The sequence below is a fragment of the Ceratocystis lukuohia genome (assembly GCF_044167205.1).
Source record: "Ceratocystis lukuohia strain C4212 chromosome Unknown Supercontig5_pilon, whole genome shotgun sequence".
In the NCBI taxonomy this organism is placed as follows: Eukaryota; Fungi; Ascomycota; class Sordariomycetes; order Microascales; family Ceratocystidaceae; genus Ceratocystis; species Ceratocystis lukuohia.
Window position 1 is genome coordinate 482,309 of NW_027263524.1, and position 18,568 is coordinate 500,876.

The 18,568-nt window shown below is 48.8% G+C and overlaps 3 protein-coding genes across 3 annotated transcripts; 2 read left to right on the forward strand and 1 right to left on the reverse strand.

Annotated features, from left to right (window-relative positions):
- Positions 1-4,821: 4,821 nt before the first annotated feature.
- HOO65_050135 (ankyrin-like protein) lies at positions 4,822-7,553 on the forward strand (the record flags this gene model as incomplete). The annotated part of the gene is made up of 2 exons (XM_071003181.1): positions 4,822-5,069; positions 5,177-7,553. The coding sequence occupies 2 exons, from the start codon at positions 4,822-4,824 to the stop codon at positions 7,551-7,553; spliced, it is 2,625 nt and encodes an 874-aa protein (XP_070858194.1).
- A 298-nt stretch (positions 7,554-7,851) lies between these two features.
- Positions 7,852-9,450, reverse strand: HOO65_050136 (3-oxoadipate enol-lactonase 2; the record flags this gene model as incomplete). Its single annotated transcript, XM_071000788.1, has 1 exon — positions 7,852-9,450. The coding sequence occupies one exon, from the start codon at positions 9,448-9,450 to the stop codon at positions 7,852-7,854; it is 1,599 nt and encodes a 532-aa protein (XP_070858195.1).
- A 649-nt stretch (positions 9,451-10,099) lies between these two features.
- HOO65_050137 (Minichromosome loss protein 1) lies at positions 10,100-12,736 on the forward strand (the record flags this gene model as incomplete). Its single annotated transcript, XM_071003188.1, has 2 exons — positions 10,100-11,938; positions 12,002-12,736. The coding sequence occupies 2 exons, from the start codon at positions 10,100-10,102 to the stop codon at positions 12,734-12,736; spliced, it is 2,574 nt and encodes an 857-aa protein (XP_070858196.1).
- Positions 12,737-18,568: the final 5,832 nt, after the last annotated feature.

Genomic DNA, 18,568 nt, shown 5'->3' on the forward strand with positions numbered 1-18,568 from the left:
CAGAAAACATTATATGATATAAGAGAAGGCCTTGACTGCTGGTCTGGTAGAGTGTAGACCGGAGAAATTGCGCCGGGGGTGGAGGTGGTTATGTTCATGTCTATTTTTTTTTATTCTGTGATTTGTATAGCATCTATGTTGGATCTCGAGACCAACTGGCGAAACTGGCGTTGATCTACTTGTTTTGTTACTGTTTATTCTATTCCTTCCCCACACATTTGTGTTACATCGTGTTGCCTTTTTTTTTTTCATTGAATGGGGGAATGTGGCAAAACTTTGGGTTTCTTTTATAGTATTGGTCGACGGGAATGTAGAATGTATGCTCAAAATTCCTATTTTGCGTATAACATAAATCTCGCTTTTCATAGGTTCTTGTTCTGTTTATTCCAGTGTCTTGCGCCGTTTCCGATGTGGCCTCGTACTGCATCGGCAGTGGAAGCGGAGGCCTCGCCGAGATCGGGTGGGGGTAGAAGCTAGGTGAGGCGAGGTAACCTCATGTGTGTGTGGTTCTGTAAGAGGGCAGAGTTTGTGTTTTGCTGCTGTGTATGCATACGCCAGGTGATCAAATCGGTGAAGGATGGCAAGAACCCAGGGACATGCGCCAAGTCACATCCGAAAGCAGAATGACTTCGTCCGGGTGCATCTCTATTAGTCGCATCGGGGAAGTGTCGTTTGCAGGACGAATATATCAAGAGTGAGGCGAGAACACTACTGAGAAAAAAGCTTGTGGAGAGGAGAGTACATACTACAAGTTGGGTTTTGTGTTTCTGTTGTCCTGTGGACTGTTACGCAAGAGCGCGTCGATTCTGGTAGTGGTGGTGTGGTGTGTTGTGTTGTGCCGTGCTAAGAATCACGGTAAAAGTTCACAGTATCTACACGCAATGCGAGAGAATAGAACGGGAGACAGATATCCAAAGAGGCAAACACCAGTTGGGGTTGATAGATTGATAGGTTGATGGGTTGAAGGTAAGTGGTGATGCTAATGTTACACGGGCCGGGGGGTTGGCCTTTGTGTTACTTCAAGATTTATTAGGAAGGGTCAACCAACAAGCATTAGATAATGTACGATTTATTTAGCGCAGCTTGGGCTTTCTTAATATTCAAGGAGTGGGAGCAAGGCAAGATGGGAAAATTGTTGTAGTGCCGAGGAGACTTCTTTGGACAAGCGAAGGAAAGCACAAGAAAAGATGTAATGGAGAACAACATGGGGTCGTTGCTGGGAAATGGCAAAGACGGTCCAAGCTAAAACAAGAAAAAAAAAATAGATATATTAATATGGTGCGGGACATCGGAAGATTAGACACTGGGAACGGAGAATGGGAATGGGTGACGGAGAGCGAGGAAAACAATAGGTAGGAAGCCGAGGCAAAGGAAAAAAAACAAGCACCCAGATTTAAAAACATGCAGATGTGCGGTTAGATATGCAGGAGGAAGGGTAGGTATGAGGGGAGGACAGAGGTGTGTGTTGAATGTTGGGTAAATCACTAAGCTGACCGGTCTTGGCCTTCGCCTTAGCTAGGCTGTAATGAAAACAGAGCCAAGCCACTGAAAACAAAGAAGACAGGCACGATCAGGCAGGCAGCAATAGCAGGAGGCGAGAAGGGTCAAGTTCTTGGGAAATTGCTTGGCTGTGTTTTGGCTTTGTCCATGTCTGGGCGATATTTGGAATTAACAAGATGTTGATATTCCACCTCTTCGCCCCTTCGCCTCTTCCCTACTGTTCTTTGATGTTTTCTTTGTAGATCTGATCTGTCTTGCCATGTCTTCTCCTATTCATTCTGTTATTACCATAGTATAGAATCAAGGGAAAATAACGGGCACTTGAGTAACAGGCTACTCCTCAGTTCTCAGACTCCCCCGCCTCAACACGAAGGGAAAAAAAAAAAAGGGAGAAAAATTAAAAATAAAAAAATTAAAAATTAAAAAGTCGGGTTGAGAAAATGGGAAAGTTAGAAGACATTTACACAGCCTGCTTTGCTGTCCTGTCCTATCCTGACCTGACCTGACCTGCCTGTCTTGTTCTTGTCCTGTATGGCCTTGGCCTGGCCATAATCCTTGGCCCTTGGCCCCCGGCCACCCCTGCATTCCCTGCGTCATTCGAAGGGCAAAGGGGGACTTACACGGACGGACAAGGAATAAGCAAAAAAGCGACGCAACAATGAACAAGGAGGTATGATTATGGTGGGCTGCCTCTTTGCCGTATTAGAGAAAATACTCAGCAGAATAATAGCGATAGACCGCACGATGCTGTCTTCTTATTGTTGCTGGATTGGTATTACCGAATAGCCTAGATGTGACTTTCCTTTCGCCTTTCACCCTCTACCCTCTACAATCGAAATGAAGCCATAAAAAAACTCAACATTGGGTCGAGCCTTTCCTAATTGGTCCGTCTTCTTCGTGGTTCTTGTGGTCTTCCTCTCCCCCCTCATTCACCCAAGGCCCAGAGATCAAACCTGAACCATTGAATTTGCCCGCGCCGGCCTTTCTTGCACCCCTCCCCCTCTCTCCTCTGCTCCCAGAGCAAGAATCCAGCGGCTCAGCACTGCCTCACTCAGCCAAGAAAAAAAAAGAGCGTGGGAGAAAAGGGTTTAGCTTTCGTATACAGTAAATACACTAGCCAATATTGCACTGTTAATCGCTTATTGGTAGCATGTTAAAGGAGCAGTGCCAAGACAGTGCGAGCGAGCCAGCGTGGATGTTAAAGGAAGAAGGGTTAGGGCAATGGACATAGTAGGGTTTCTTGATTCGGCAATTATTCCAGCGAGTAGTTGCCTCTCTTTTCCCCTAACATCCTACTTGCTTTCTCCGGAAAGGTAAACGAGGTAAAATCTCATTGTAGTTTCTTTCTTTGAACATGAAGAAAAGAAAAAGAAGAACCAGAAGAATTCTGCCAGGAAGGAACGAAGAAAAACCAAAGGAAAGCAGAGGCAAAAGACAGAAAGAACGCCGATCCGTGCCTGCTTGTCTCTTTCTTCGGCAAGTAGTTGCCTTTTTATTGCCTCTTCTTCTTCTCTTCTTCTCTCCCCTCCCCTTTCCTGACTTCCCTCTATATTTCCTTTGATCTTGTCTCGCTTTGTGACTCTGTGCCTTCTTTCGGGATCGGTCAGCGGCAGATTGGGAATGGGAATGAATGGGTAGGGGCGAAGACAGGGCAAGGAAGGAAACAGAAATATGGGTGCCTGTAGGGTGGGTTCTAGCAAGCAAGAAAAGAAAGAAACACCCACCCACAAAGCTGGGACACGACGGGTTCCAAAACTTTGACTCGACTTCACTGTCTACCTATTATTTTGCCCGATCTTTTTCTTTCTTTATATATGTCTTGTTTTATATGTTGTCTCTGATTGTGCTGTGTGCAAGCTTGTCAGTCAGCTCTTCTTCCTGCCTTTCATCTTTCATCTCTTTTCTCCTTCCTAATATCTTCTAATATACCTGCCGTGCCTGTTATGTTAATGGTGTATGTGCATTCATGCTTCATGTTAGCTCTGCTCTAGCTCTAGCTCTAGCTCTTGCTGTGCCTTGTTGTGTTGTCCATCGTCGTGTGCCGTTTCCCTGTGCGTTGTTTCTTCCTCCGGTGATTGCCTTGGTCGTCGTCTTCATCTTGTCTGTCTCTTCCTGACCACGAGGCTTCTTTTCTTTTTCTTCCCTCCGTCTCCTTTTCTGCCACTGTCTCTACCTTTCTTCTTCTTGCTGCATTCCTTAGCTTCTTCTTGTACGTCTTCCTCCTTCTCCTCGCCCGCCCGCCCGCCCGCCCCCCCCAATCCCCCTCATCTGTTGTCTCTTTCTTTTTACTGTGCCTTTTGGTCTCCTCATTCACGCCCTTAGGCTTTACCACCCCTCCTTGCGAGCCTTGTTTTCCTTATTAGCCGCCCGTTCTTGTCCTTGGCCTTGGGCTTTTTTATTCTTGCCCTGGGCCCTTTGTTTTTCTTTCCTCCTCTCCTGTCCTTTCTCCTGTTTGTTCCATTTCTGTCCCCTTCTTTTATATTTTGCCTGGTTTCGCCACTCAACCTGCCGTTTAGTTTAGTCCAGGAGTGCCACGTTGATACGCTACTACGTTGTCCTGTTTTGCTTGCTTGGTTTCCTGCTTGCTTGTCCCGTCCATCTGTCCGGACTGCCTTATCGGGCCAACTAACTCATCAACTGACTGACTCCCTCCCTCCCTTTACAACTTTAGCGTCGGCCGAGATATACATGAACCTCGCCTGCATCATACAGCTAGCTATACATCACCTCCTACACATTTTACACTACATACTACACTCCGTGCATTATACACCCACTATACCCCATGAAAACTACATATCGGGCTGGCCTGCTGACCGTGACTTACACCATCACTTACTGCCTTGGCAACACGTAACGCTGCACATCCAGAAGAGCTGACATAGACTCACTCAGTCATACAAACACACACACAACCGGTTTCTTTCACCAGCTGTCCCATCAATCAATTCATCCATCATCAATCACCTCCCCATCCCCCAGCCCGTCACAGCAGGTTCTTTGCCTCTCCGCCTTGTTCTTCTCCAAAACTCATTGTGGCGTATATCTTGGCCTGGTTTTGTCATAGCACACCCAAAACCTACCTAGCTTTCCTCCAACACCAGATCTACATTCTGCATCTGTTTCTTCTCTGCTCTACCCTGCATCTTTCCATTTATCCTTTTCGTGTTCCATTTCCCTTCCATTTGCCTCCGCTCCTGGCTCATCCCCTTCCTACTACCACTCCACTGCTCCAACTCACGCCTAAAACAAGCTGTAATCAAGAAAAGAAAATAAATCCAAGAAAAAAGAGCGGGAGAAAATAGCCGCCCCTTCTCAAGGATGCCACTCCCTAGATCCGCTCCTGCCGGCGTCTCTTCCTCAACCCATCTGACCATCCCAGACTCCACTTCTTTTGACCCGGCCCTTTCTCCGTCTCCCTCCCCGTCTACCCCTAGCGGCCGACCGCCAAAATGGACAGTCTTGTCAATGTGGACGTTGATCATGGCGTACATGAATACGCATCTTAGTCTGTTTGCCGTGCTTAAGGTTGTGGAGGCCTTTGCGCGGGATCCTAGCGATGTGCCCAAGTAAGTTGAGTTCTTCTCTCTCTTGCTTCACTTAATATCCTCCCCTTTTTTTCCTTCGCCTTTAAAGGCAACATCAACTTCACCAGCTAACAACCTGCCTGCCACAGAGAAGAGTCTGCACATAAAAAGATCAGTTCTACTGCCGGTAAAGAACTGCGTTGGGCCCGAGCTAACGATGTGGCCGATGCCTTAAGTCGTCTCAAGTCTCTGGTCCTTTCGCCGCTCTTTCTTAGCCGTGTGCGAGAGGCCGGCCACTCCCTTCCGTTGAAAGTCAAAAACAAGGATAAAAAGTCACATACCACCAGCGCGCAGGAGGTGAATGATGATGACGATGATGACAACGAAGGCAAACGCACTGCTGGAAATATTCAAGGGGGGGCTTCCAAAGACTGTAAGCCTTTGCTTAACGCGCAGTTCGAGTGCGAGTTTGGGCTGTCGCAGCGCTCTAATACTGAGCTGTCTATTATGACAACAGAGTCTGTGGAAAACGGTATTTCGCAAATTAGCGAATCTCTGCCCGATCAGGTGCACAAAGATCCGCTGGGCCGCGTGTTCATGAAGTACTTGTATATCCTCATCACCCACATCACCTTTACACTGAGCTCTAATGTTCACCACCGACCCAAGCTCGAGTCGCCACTAGAGGCTGACTCACAATACCGTGACAGCTGGGCTCACGACCCAGACTCGCCTGAAGATTTGGATGCACCACCCCCTGTGCCGTGGGATCTGCTGCGTCCTAGGGATCTCAATAGCCCGGAACTTTCGGCTTCAAAGTTGCAGTGCCAAGGGTCAAAGACCCCAGACCATAAACGTAACCAGTGCCCCTGCCACTTATTGCCTGCTTTGCAGACCTCGGTCTGGGTACAGGCTATCGACTCAGCACAGGGCCTAACGCCCTTTGCAAGTCTCGTACAGAGTGGCGATGTGGGGCGCTTTTCCGCCTTGATTGACTGCTTTGGTAATACAGGCTTGCATATGCTTGCGTTAGGAGATGCCCAGCACCACATGTTGCTGCAAGCAGTGATTTCGCACCAGGAGCTCGTCAGCCATATGAATAGCATGGGCCAGAGCTTCCTGCATCTACTCAGTCCTACTTGGCTTAATGACGCGGGTGCCCTCGAAATTTTACTAGAGCAGCTAGCTGGCGACACGCGCTTGTTTTATGCGCGCGATCACTACGGCAGGACTTTTATACATTTGCTGGCTGAATATGCCAGACAAAATGCTGAGATGGGCCGAACTTTGAGCCGGATTATGCTCCGGTTTAACGTCGAGCTCTCCCCTGATGCCTTTGGCTTGCATCCAAAGACAGGCAATAAGCGCACATCGCTAATGCCGCAAGTCATGGACATGTTCCCCAAGCTTGACATGGCTTTTAACAGCGAGTCGAAGCCAGTCGCTTCTTTCAGCATAAATGGCATTGACCGTGGGGTAAACGGTGATGGCACTGACATAGACTCTTCATTAAAAACTCTAAGCGATGAAGACTTTTTCGCCCACGCCCACCGACGCAGCGAAGACTATGTTGCAACACACACACGACTTCTTTCGGTCGTTTCCAAGGCTTTCGTCGACCCAAAGGCCCAGGACGAGCGTGGGCGGAATGCACTGCACTGTCTTGGGGCGGCCATTACTAGTGTGCAGACCATGCGTAGCGAACAAGCCGAAATTGCTGCAGGGAGCATGCCGCGCAAACGTAAACACAGCCGATCCAATGTGAGTATTAACACAGCCCCTATAGCCGCTGGTAGCCCGCCACAGCCTGCTGTATGGATCTCGCCCAACTCAGCGGCCGCAGCACCGCCAATCGTCAAGCCTAAATCCCCTGTGGAGGAAGAGCTTGAGTTAGAAGACACAAGCAAAGAGCGGATGAAGCAACGCATCGAGACCACCCGCAACTTGCTCAGTCTTGGCGTCGACGTCAATGCCTACGACCATCGCGGGAACACGCCACTAATGGCCTTTGTTGCCAATAGCCTCGAATCGTCTGCCGACCGGTCTAGCCCCCGTACTCTAATCAAGTTGCTTGTTGATGGTGGCGCTGCTATCCATGCCCGCAACCGCAAGGGCGAGACAGCCCTTCACGTTGCCGTGCGGCGTGGCAACAAGCTGGCAATGCGTGCCCTCGTCGAGGCCGGGGCCAATGTTCACGTGCGAGATGGCTTCGGTCGTAGCGTGCTTGACGTACTCGATGAAAAGTTCTATTCAGCCCAACGAGAGGGGCGTCAGGTGCACGTGCGGGAAATTGCCCGCTTCCACGTGTGTCGGGCTATCTTGGCCGGCAGCGCCATGGGTGCTAAGCAAAACCCCACAGCCTTGGAGGAGTGGAGTAGCTCAACCCTGGGATCGGCTAGAGAAGCCAAAAGTCGGCGTAAACTGGCCGGTGCGTTGAAGAAAAGTCCGAAAGTGGCTTTGGAAGACCATTCGGAGGACATTGGTGGCGACGAGGATCACGTGCGTCAAAAACGACGCATAAATTGATGTTGATACGAAGCTAAAGATGATGATAGATTTCCTGTTTTTTGCCTTGCTAATTTTTGAGTGCTTATGTGATGTACTCACGTGACTATCCGTGTCTGCGCGTACTTTCCACATCGTCCTTGTCTGTTTGCAATAGTGTGATAAGCGCGTGCTTTCCATCTTAGGCCGTTAAAATACTGCACAGCGTTCGTTTGGCTTCCACTCGCTTTCCTTTCACTGCCTTGGTGGTGGTGATATAGTTATACAGTGGTATGGATTCTTCACTACGTACAGCTCCCTCCAGTAGCTACTGCTATCATCATACAAAGTCTTTGACCGCCTCCCAGAACGCTACCGCGTCTTCAGTCATTGGCAAGTGGCCAGTGTTGGCAACTGAGCGGAATTCGGCTTTATCAAAGCCTACCTGCTTTTCATACGCCTTCATTATGGTCAGAAACTTGCCTCCCGCATCGCCGTCTCCGGCGATAAACAAGGCGGGCACCTTGCAAGAACCCATTTTGGGCTTCAGGTCATATTCCCAAAGCGCCTGGCATCCATAACGAAAGCCAGTCAGATTATTCTGGCTAACCATCTGTGTCATCTTGTTGACGATGGCTGTCTTCTCCATTGACACTGGGTGGAACCAGCGCTGAACTGTTGCTGGGGCCAACTCGTGCTTAATTCCATTGCCGCCGTCTGCCTCAGCAATGGCTGTGCGTTCTTTCCAGGCTGCAGTATTGGATGCACTGCCACAGACATTGAAGTCACAAGCAATGTACTTGGCTAGTCTCCGCGGGTGCCGGATGGCGAAGTTGAGCGTTGTTACACCGCCAAGGGACACGCCAATTAGAACGTGCAGCTTTTCGATGCGCAGGGCATCAAGCACACTGGCTAGATCGTCAGCCAATTGATCAGCGCTGACGGGTACTTCTGCAGGCAGCTCTCCTCGCCCACGGTGGTTGTATCTCAAAATGCGCAGATCAGGGCGCTCCTTCTTGAGGATCTCGACAAAATCGTCCCACATATGTAATGAGGTCAACAGTGAGTTGCAAAATGCCACAGTCGGCGCATCTGGACTAGGATTGCCCTCCAGCTGGAACGGAATCACTAGGCCGTCGGGCGCAATGACTGTGGATTGCAGATTACCAGAAGGGCCGGGCACAGTGACAAGGCTCTTCCCATCTGCTGATACAAACTCTGGTGAATCAGAAGGGAGAGCCGCCAAATGGTCCAGGTCACGCGGCGCAGGCCCAAAGACATAAAAAAGTTTCATAGTCCGCACCGAGGCAGACACGATCCCACCTCCCTTGGCTGCCTCAATCTCTGGGTTGAAATTGGTGCTCTCATACTCATGTAGAACTGCAAATCTGTTGTCTTGAGCTGAATCACCGTCGTCTTGCACCGTCGAGGTGCGGAAAAGCCGTGACCTCAGCCAGCCCACATCCTTGGCCAGCAGTGGGCCCCGCACGTCAGAAAACGCTTGGATATAGTTATTGACCGCAGCATCACTAGTGCCACCTCCCACCTCGACCTCCTCAACTACCAAAATCCGGCCCAATGCCCCGCCACTAGGCAGCTGTTCTGCAGGGGCGAAGCCTTGCTTTGCATGTGTTGCTACTAGGTCGTAAAACCGCCGGTCGACAGCAACCTGGCCAATGGTAGCAGCTTCACGAGGGGATCGATTAGCCCGCAGATTTGTGTACACAGGTTCGCGCATCCAATGCATGGATGTCACATCGTAGATTGCCAGAAATGGCGGGTCGAGTCCATCATTGCCAACATAGCGTAGACCATTGGTAAATATGGCCGGGAGGCGCAGCCGAGTCGGGCCGTGCTCGTTATTATACCATTCGTGAAACTGGGCTATTGGAAGCGTTGGCTTGGGTGCCATGTACACGAACAAAAGGCCGGGAGCCATGATTGGTGAAAGGGGAATGCCAAAAGAGAAGTTGCTTTCTAGAGCAAGTAGCTGACTTGATGATATAGATATGCGTATGCGTGTGCGTGAGAGCCTAAATCAATATTTACTGAGTTATGAGATGGCAATGCTGTGGCTATGAAATAGCCATGGCCAAGCCTGGGTAGTGCCCTTTTATAAAGGAATGCTTATTCTCGGTAATATACTCGGTTCCGTGGGGTTTCTATTTTCCCTTTCCTATCCAGGCTACTACGTAATATGCAGCCGGATCCTATGGCCGGTTATTCATTTAGACTTGGAACAGATGCTTCGGCACTTCAATTTAGAGACCCCAAGACATGATAATTAGGGTTATATTTTAGGAAAAAAGAAACAATGAGCACCTCTATTAGGAATCGAACTTGCACGTGTAAGCTTCTCGCTTTGGTTTAATTGATTTCTTTTTGGGAACGCGACGACGCGTTGACGCGCCAAATTTCAAGGGTGGGCTGCCATGTTTATGGGGCTTGTTGTTCATCTTGGCCTTGCTTCTAGCAACACATGACCACTAGCTTCGGCCTGGCTAACTCCTCGAGGCTGTTAATTTCTTTATATCACCTAATTTTATCTACAGATCCTCTCGACCTCGAGCCTGTATCATCTCCCCGTTATGGACTTTGACCGCAACATGTCCGGTGCTTCGCGGCCAAGGGCTCGCCCGGCTTACACCAAAGGCACAACTCGATGCGACTACAACCGAGACGGAAGCCGGCTGATCACGGCCGGCGTGAACCCAACGCTACGACTCTATAAGACCGGGTTCGATGGCGAACCAACAAACATTGACGAGTGTCCACAGGCTAATCTGGCCGTGGCTGCAGGCGACGAGTACTTTTACGTTGGTGACGAGGATGGTGTGGTCAGCATATACACCATTGACCCGCCAGCTTTCAAAGAATATTTGGTGCGAGTGACTATGCCCGTGCGGGATGTGGCACTATCGGCAGATCAAAAGTGGTGCGCTGTGGCTAGTGATGAGCTGACAGTTAAGTTGGTGCATACCGAAGACCACTCTAAAACTCGTATACTTCGTGAACATAACCGGCCTGCCAAACATGTGTCATTAGATCCCCGCGGGACATTGGCTGCCGTGTCCTGCCAGGATGGCATCGTGTACATGTATTCGCTAACCAGTGAGCAGCCCGAGCTGTTGAAGAAGCTGGACGGTATGATTGGGTCTATCGATGGCGAGTCTTCGGGGTCTTCACAGGTGGCCTGGCATCCTGATGGACGGGCATTTGCAGTGCCATCGCCGACACGTGATATTTACATGATTTCCAAGGATGACTGGCAGAAGCATGCGACGTTCGAAAACGGCCACTCTGGCATGATCACAGCTATTGCATGGTCGCCCAATGGATCGATTCTGGCGAGTGCTGGCCAAGACGGCAAATTGCTACTCTGGGATGCTGCATCACAATCTATCTTCCAGAGGTTTGACTTTGCCAATGTCATGCATCTTAGCTGGCATCCAGTCAAAAATCTGCTATCCTTTACAACCACTGAGGGCGAGGTTTACATTTACCCCGACCTCGTCAATGACCAGTATGATGCACTGTTGAAGCTGCCACTGCAAAAGTCCGTTAGCAATGTCATTGATCCTACCAACACGGCTAGTGTAGCCCTTGCGGCGCGACCGCGGCACTTCCAAGCTGATAATGGCGGCGATGAATTTGACCTGGGTGACGGGAGCGACATGGACGACTTTGTGGTGGACGATGACGGTGCCGGCTATACAACAGGCCGTAAGCGACGGGCTGATGGCGAGCTTCTCGAGTCCGGGGAGTATCCACCAACGAAACGCCGCACGCTACTGCAGCCCAACTTCCATGAACCCTTCCAGCCAGGTGCTACGCCGTGGCGTGGCAATCGCAAGTACCTGTGCCTTAACCTAATTGGCGCTGTGTGGACGGTTGATCAGGACTCACACAACACAGTAACTGTGGAGTTCTACGACCGTGATTTCCAGCGCGACTTTCACTTCACTGATACTTTCCTGTACGACAAGGCCTGCCTGACGGGGAACGGCACCTTGTTTTCCTGTCCAGCCAAGTCTGAGACCCCAGCCACACTCTTCTACCGTCCTCACGAAACGTGGACACAACGCAACGATTGGCGTACCGAGCTGCCCAAGGGTGAGGATGTGGTGGCAATGTCGTTAAGTGACGCGTTTGTGTCCGTGGTTACTACGGGTGGATATGTCCGCATTTTTACGCTATTTGGCTTGCCATTCCGCGTATATAGACCAAAGAGCATGCCAGCGGTCACATGTGCTAGTTGGAAGGACTATGTCATGACAGTTGGAAACGGGCCTGTGGGGGCTGATGGCCAGGCGCGTCTGTTGTATAGCATCGAGAACATTAAACACGACGAAGTCTGCCAAAATGAAGATATTGTGGCACTCCCTAGCGGAGCCTCGCTACGAAGTATCTTTTTCTCAGATGATGGGGTAAGTAACTACACGCCCTTTTTGTCTTCCCGTCTTGAACTACGGATACTAACATCCTGGCAGAACCCATGCATCTACGATTCTACGGGCGTGCTACTCACGCTTATTCACTGGCGAAAGCCCGGACGCGCATACTGGGCGCCGCTCCTCGACACCAACCTACTTGCAAGATTAGCATCGGGCCGCAAGAATGAAACGTACTTCCCTATAGCTGTGGCCAATGAGAGGTTTCACTGCATTATTCTAAAGGGAGGCGACCGTTACCCATACTTCCCGCGGCCACTCCTCTCAGATTTTGAGTTTTCAGTTCCACTACATTCAGTGGCCGATGTGCGCAAGAAGAAGAAGGACAAGGTGGGAAGTGGAAGTGGCAAAGACGCCGATTTGGCTGCAAACTCCGACGATGGCGAGGACAATGAGGACGATGCCCTCGGCACATCGGAGACGCGCAAGCTCGAACAGGCGTTTTTGTTACAGAACATCCAAGCAGCACAGTTGCATGATGTCGTGTCGACGGAGGCAGGGTCAGCAGCTGGACGCTATGCATTACGGTCACAACTAGCACGTACACAGACAGAAGTTGACAAGACGCTGTTGCAACTACTGGCCATCGAATGTCGCGAGGGCGAGGAGCGTGGCATGAAAGCACTAGAACTGGTCCAGCTGTTCCAGGATCATACGGGACGCATGTTGCAAGCCGCAGTCAAAATTGCGGATAGATATGAGCGTGGGCTTCTGGGCGAAAAGATCCGGGAGGTTGCGGAGAAAAGAGAAACAGCCATGGATGAAGACGAGTAGGGGACATAAGGGAGTATGCATGCATAGTGGTGCATGGTTTAGAATGTGCTACGGTACAGTAGTAAACGACCAACGAGCTACTTGGGCAGTCTTTTTTTCCACGTTGATGGGGTTTGGTATAATACGAAGTTGAATGACCACCTCTTTGGGCTTGCTATCCTGAGCCTGGTTACATTTAAGACTAAAGCTGAGCTAAAACCTAGGCGTGGGGTGCGTTGAGGTGGCGGCAAACATAATTATATTCAACATGGGATGTAATGCAAACGGGATGGCTGCAGGCGAACAGGCGGAGACCAGCAGAATATTACAACATACAGTAGGGCAACGCGAGCTTATGTGCACAGCTTTGCAGGCGAGCGGGCGAACAGACGGGCTGTAACATGTAAGTACTTCTTGGTGTGTGTATATAGGTACATTTATATATGCAGGCACCTGCACGGAGAATGTTATGGATGTGTACTGTGTATGCGCTTGTGTGTGTGTATGTGTGTCTGTATGTGTGTCTATGTGTGTGTGTGTGTGTGTGTGTGTGTGTGTGTGTGTGTGTGTGTGTGTGTGTGTGTGTGTGTATGTGTATGTGTATGTGTGTATGTACTGTCCTGTACTGTCCTGTACTGTCCTGTATGTACCGTATATGTTTAATTGTATGTACTGTATATGCAATGTATGTGTGTAGCAGGGTCTTGGATGTATACGCCTGCCCAAACATACCAGAAAGAATAGAGAGCTGGTTCTGCAAGATTGCCTATGAATAAAGGGGACTTGTGCTTGCTGCTTTGGCGTGGGAAGAAGTGGTCAAGGAGGGAACGCAGGTAGTCAAATGTCACGTGCCGCCCGCCGGCTCACTGATATTTGGCCGTCTTATATAGTAGATGAGAACTAGACTGTAAGTAAGTATAAGCGAGAGGACCCTGCATTGCATTGCATATTGCCCCAGGTGAAGTACCAGTCTGTTGCTTTGAGTTGCAGTGCAGTGCAGGCAGCGGGTTCAAGTAACAGGTACGAGACGATAATAGCAAAAGGCGGCCTAGGAATAGAATAATTAGAGAGGGCAGGCCTTGAGTATAGTGGCTGTCACTCCGAGATTTAGTGGGCTGTAGCGGGAATTAGCAGGCATTAGCAGGCATTAGCGCTCCTTTAGCAGGGCCTTAGTGGGGTTATCTTCCATGACTCTAGGCGGCTGTCCCAACGCTGGAGCTAAGCTTTATGGGGGGAGGGGGGAGGGGTGTCCAGGCTCTGTTAGAGGTTGGCAGGCCATAGCTTCTGCAGAGCCCTTATAGTGGCTGGACAGGGACACAGATATAGATAGACAGGTAAGACAGGCCAAACACAAGTACGAGTCAAGATCAAAGCGAAAGACTACACGCCAGCAAAAAAATGAAAGAAAAGGCAAAAGGGCAAAAAGTTCGTATCGGCAAGTCTAGGCCCGTCTAGGATTTAGCGAGGCAAAACAACAAATCGAGGCTTGAAGCAGCTAGCTAAGAATCTGGGCTGCTAGATTCGATATTACGGTTCTGCCGCGAGGCCAAGTGACAAGTACAACAGGACAAGGACGGAAACAAGAACAAGCCGGTACTAAGCAGGGAATCAAAGCAAAAAGACGTCATTGTAGTCCAGCTGAGGAACTGGGTAGTTGGTGCAGATGCTGATAGACGGGCCGGTTGGGAGAACAAGGAGATTAAAGAGGAACACGAAGACCAAGGAGAAGACAAGTTTAAAAATAACATCTGCAAGAAAGTATAAATACACCCAAAAGATCTTTCTCTCACGCATAAACTACAGCCAGACGTCTTGACTAGCCAATGCGCGGGCCAGCTTCTGGCCTAGGCCTGGCCCTTAATGGATAAACGGACTGGACAGATATATGATCTTTTGTACCGGGTTTGTTCGTAAGGGGGCGGAGAAGAGGCAAAGATAACAGCGGCAACAATGGGAACAGGAGAGGAGAGGAGAGGAGAGGAGATGACCCTGCATTCTTAGAGGGGAGGAGATGAAGAATAAGAAGGGTGAGGGGGTGGAGTTTTTTTGCTTTTTTTTTTTTTTTTTTTTTTTTTTTTAATAATAACCGTGCTCAGGGCAGTTCGAACGATTGACCTTGGAATCAGCACGCGGCAGACAAGGAAGGAGGACAACAAATAAAAATAAATCACCAATAGCCTAGAAAATGCCCTCAAAAATAGACAAGTAATACATGGAAATTACCCCTCAAAAATGCAGCTCAAAACAAAGACAGATGCACAATATGCACGGACCTTGTCTTGTCGCCGGCCGGCAACCGCCAACCAAGAAATATCAAAAGAAAAAGCCAAAGCTTTGCTGCGGCTTCGAGTCAGCATCCAAGTCAAGGTCAAAACAGGAGGAGGATAAGAGAATTAAAGCACCTTGACTCTCCATTCCGGACCCTCTGGTATTCTTCTTAGGGAGACTAGGCCAGGCCAGGCCAGACCAAGACCAGCGGCAGGGCCTAGTAGCAAGAGACGGAGAAAGGGAGACGGAGACCGAGTCTTTTGTTCTCTTGTCTTGTTTCTCACATCCAGCTCCAGCTGCCTTTGCTAAAACCAGACAGCAAGAAAATGAAGGCTATGTACAGAGTACCTCGCAATACACAGGCCTGGGAGCTGTGGGGCCAGGTACTGGGTACATGGCCCTGTAGCCCATATTAGGAAGAGACAAGAGAGAAACATGACCTGTCTGCCAGAGCTGAGGACAGACAGACCTGCATCTGCATAAACATGTACTGTACATACAAAAAATCCGGTCATATATGCATATGCGTGTGGATACATGTGTACGCGTAAAATGTGCTGTATCATATTCTCTGCATGTGTAGATACAGGCAGGTACAGGTACAGCAATAATCGAAGGCAAATGCCTAGATGAGCTAGGCAAGGAAGGAACTTGGCAAGATGCCAGTTTTTGAATGTGGACTGTGCGCGATCTGGCCTGGGGAGGACATAATCTTTCTTGGGTTCTTGGGTTCTTGCTTTCTCACTTTCTCCTCTTCTGCCTTTGCCCCTTCCCTCTTTCTCTAGCTTGTTCTTTCTTGCCTTGCTTCTTTACCTTGCTTCTTTTTCTTTGCCTTGCTTCTTTGCCCTTCTGTCGCTCCTTCCTTCCTGTCCTGTTATTTCTGTTGCAACAGCCACAAACACAACACAAACCCACACTTTCTCTCTCCCTTCCCTTCCCTTGCCTTCCTCCCCATCCTTTCTTCCTCCTGCCTTACTCGTTCTTTCTTCTTTTTTTTTTCTTCCTTCCCTTATGCATCAAATTTCACAGTTCCTTTCTTCTATGCTTTGTTCTCTCATCACTTGTGGAAGGAGGAGCGGACGGGTAAATGAAAGGTACATCTATACATGTACTTTCAGGCGAAGAGCAAAACTTGGCTGGTTAGCTGACTGGCCCTAAAGCAAAGCTGCGACAATGAGAGCCAAAGATTGACAGCATATTTTTTATTATATCTTATTTTACTCCATTTTATTGCGCTGAGATTATCCCTTGTTGATCTTCTCCCTCGAGCTAAGAACGAAGACAAGAAAAGGTATTGGACAAAAAGACGAAGCCGAAGATTCGCTGTCTCGGCTGGCATAAAAGCCAGGGAATTTGCAAAAGAGAAAGAAGAGGGGGCTCAAGGGAAGCAATACGTTTCAAAGAGAGAGAAAGCAGACAAATGGTGTGGGAGAGAAACAACAAAGCAAGACATTCCGAACAAAAGAGAAAGCGATAAAGAAAAAAGAAGGTGGGAACAAGATCCTCAAGATGCATGGTGGTAGTCAAACATGTCAGTATAACACCACTACAAGTAGGCCGCGGATAAAAAAGACAAAAAGACAACGGAGGGAAACTAGGAGACAAGGCACATGGCATGGGCTGAGTACTCCATGGGCTGGGCTTTCTGATAGGTGGGCTACAAGGTATTATGATATCCATTCCCCAGTGTTCTTGTATGGCCGGGCCCTGATCCATAGCCAGAGCCAGGCCAAGGTCATGGCTAGACCGGGCTCAGGGATCAGAATTTGTGTTTTTCCCTTGTCTTGTTCTTTCAGTTCTCAGCCCGACTCTTGATGCAGTCAAATACTCGATACCTGTCATTTATTGTATTTTATCGGTATTGGGGGAGAGAAAAGCTACAGTGGTCAGCACAGGAAATAAGAAACAAAAAATAGCAAGAAAGTAACCTAGTTTTTCTACATGGAAACTCCAAGTCCTGAATTTTTTTCTTCTTTTTTTTTTCTGCGGGTCGGAGTTGATGCAAGAACTAAGAACTTCCATCCCATCAAGGAAGACGGCCAAGGTACAACGTGCCTTGTGTATGTAGTGCATGTGCATTTGATCTGTACATTGGTGTGTACCATTGGCATTTGGCTGGATTGAAAGAAAAGAGAAAGAACGGGGCCTGGAAGGAGCAAGGAAGGATGGAAGAAATGGATTTTGTGGGATTGGGGGAGAAAGAAGAACAAGAAGGGAAGAGAAAGCGCAGAAGGATAAGGGAGAAGGAAGAAAGGCCTATGCGGCTGCTGCTGTAAATGGGGAATTTATGTACAATTTAAGTATGTAAGTAACTTGTCCCTTAAATGCTTGGAATAATAAGTTGCCTCTTATACTGTTATACCGTTCTGTTTGTTCTGTCTTGGCCTGGCTGGTGCTTGCTTCGACTTCTGCTTCTGCTTCTGCTTCTGCTTCTGTGTCTCTTCTCTCCTGGATGCTCTTGCAGTTTCTGTAAGCCCCTTCCTATTTCTGCGGCCGTGGTTCTTTCCTTTTTCTTTTTTTTTCAATCTTTAGCTTAAGCTGGCGAGCAGTTAAATCTAACGAACGGCAAGGCAAGGCAAGCACGAAGCTTCCCGACTTGTCTTCACACGCACCCTTCTTTTTTTTTTTTACGCACCTTCCTATTTTTCCCTTTTTCTGTGCTATTCTCTTTGCTTCTGCCTTGATTTTTGGCTTTGTTTGCACCTGCCAAGTTGAACATCTCCACCTTTTTGCCGCTGTTCTTGTTTGCCTTCTAGATTCTCTGCTTCTTTCTCTTGCCTCTTTCTTTTTTAGCTGGCTGTCTGATGTTGCTGCCTCCTCCCCTCTTGCTATTCGCTCGTCTGCTATTGGTCTGACTTTTGACTTGGTCTATTTGACTTTGTCCCTCCTCGCTTCGGCCTTCTTCGTTTCTTCCTCTTTTCTTTCCCTCTTATTTTTCGCTTTTCTTTTCTCCACTCTGAATCTCATCTTCAAAATTTCGCATTACATCTTCTTTTCTTTCTTAATTTTTTTCTCTTCTTTTTTCGGTTTTTATATCTTCCAATCTTTTCTTCTCCCTCTTTATTATTCCGCTTCTTCGCCATAGCATTCATCATTCATATATGATCATCCCTCCCCCACGGACAACCCCTACAGTTACGGCATTTGCAGTCTAAAAGTCCCTCCCCCCCTCCTCTCCTCTTGTAGCGGTCTCTTCCTACCTCCCTCTTAGTCTAACTGCTGCTTTTATCTTAACCCTTCGTCTCTTTAAAGTGTCAGCTATCAGATCAACCAGCTAGCTAGCTCTACTATACAGGGTTTCTCTACCTGTTGAGTCTAGCGCTTCGCAACACTACCGATCGCCTTTTCGGCTTGCCTGACCAGCTCCAAGTTCGCTACAACAATACCACACCACTGGCTGTCATCTTGCCTCCTCTCCTCTCCTTTGTCCATCTTCACCTCCCGAGCTTCTACCGTCGTCAAAACGACAGCCCCTTGGATCCCCGTCCCTGCTCTTTTTCTCTCTTCCATACGGATACCATCCTGGGCACTCTTTTTTTTTTCTTTACACGCCGCGCTCTCCCCCCCCTCCCCTCCATCTCTCTT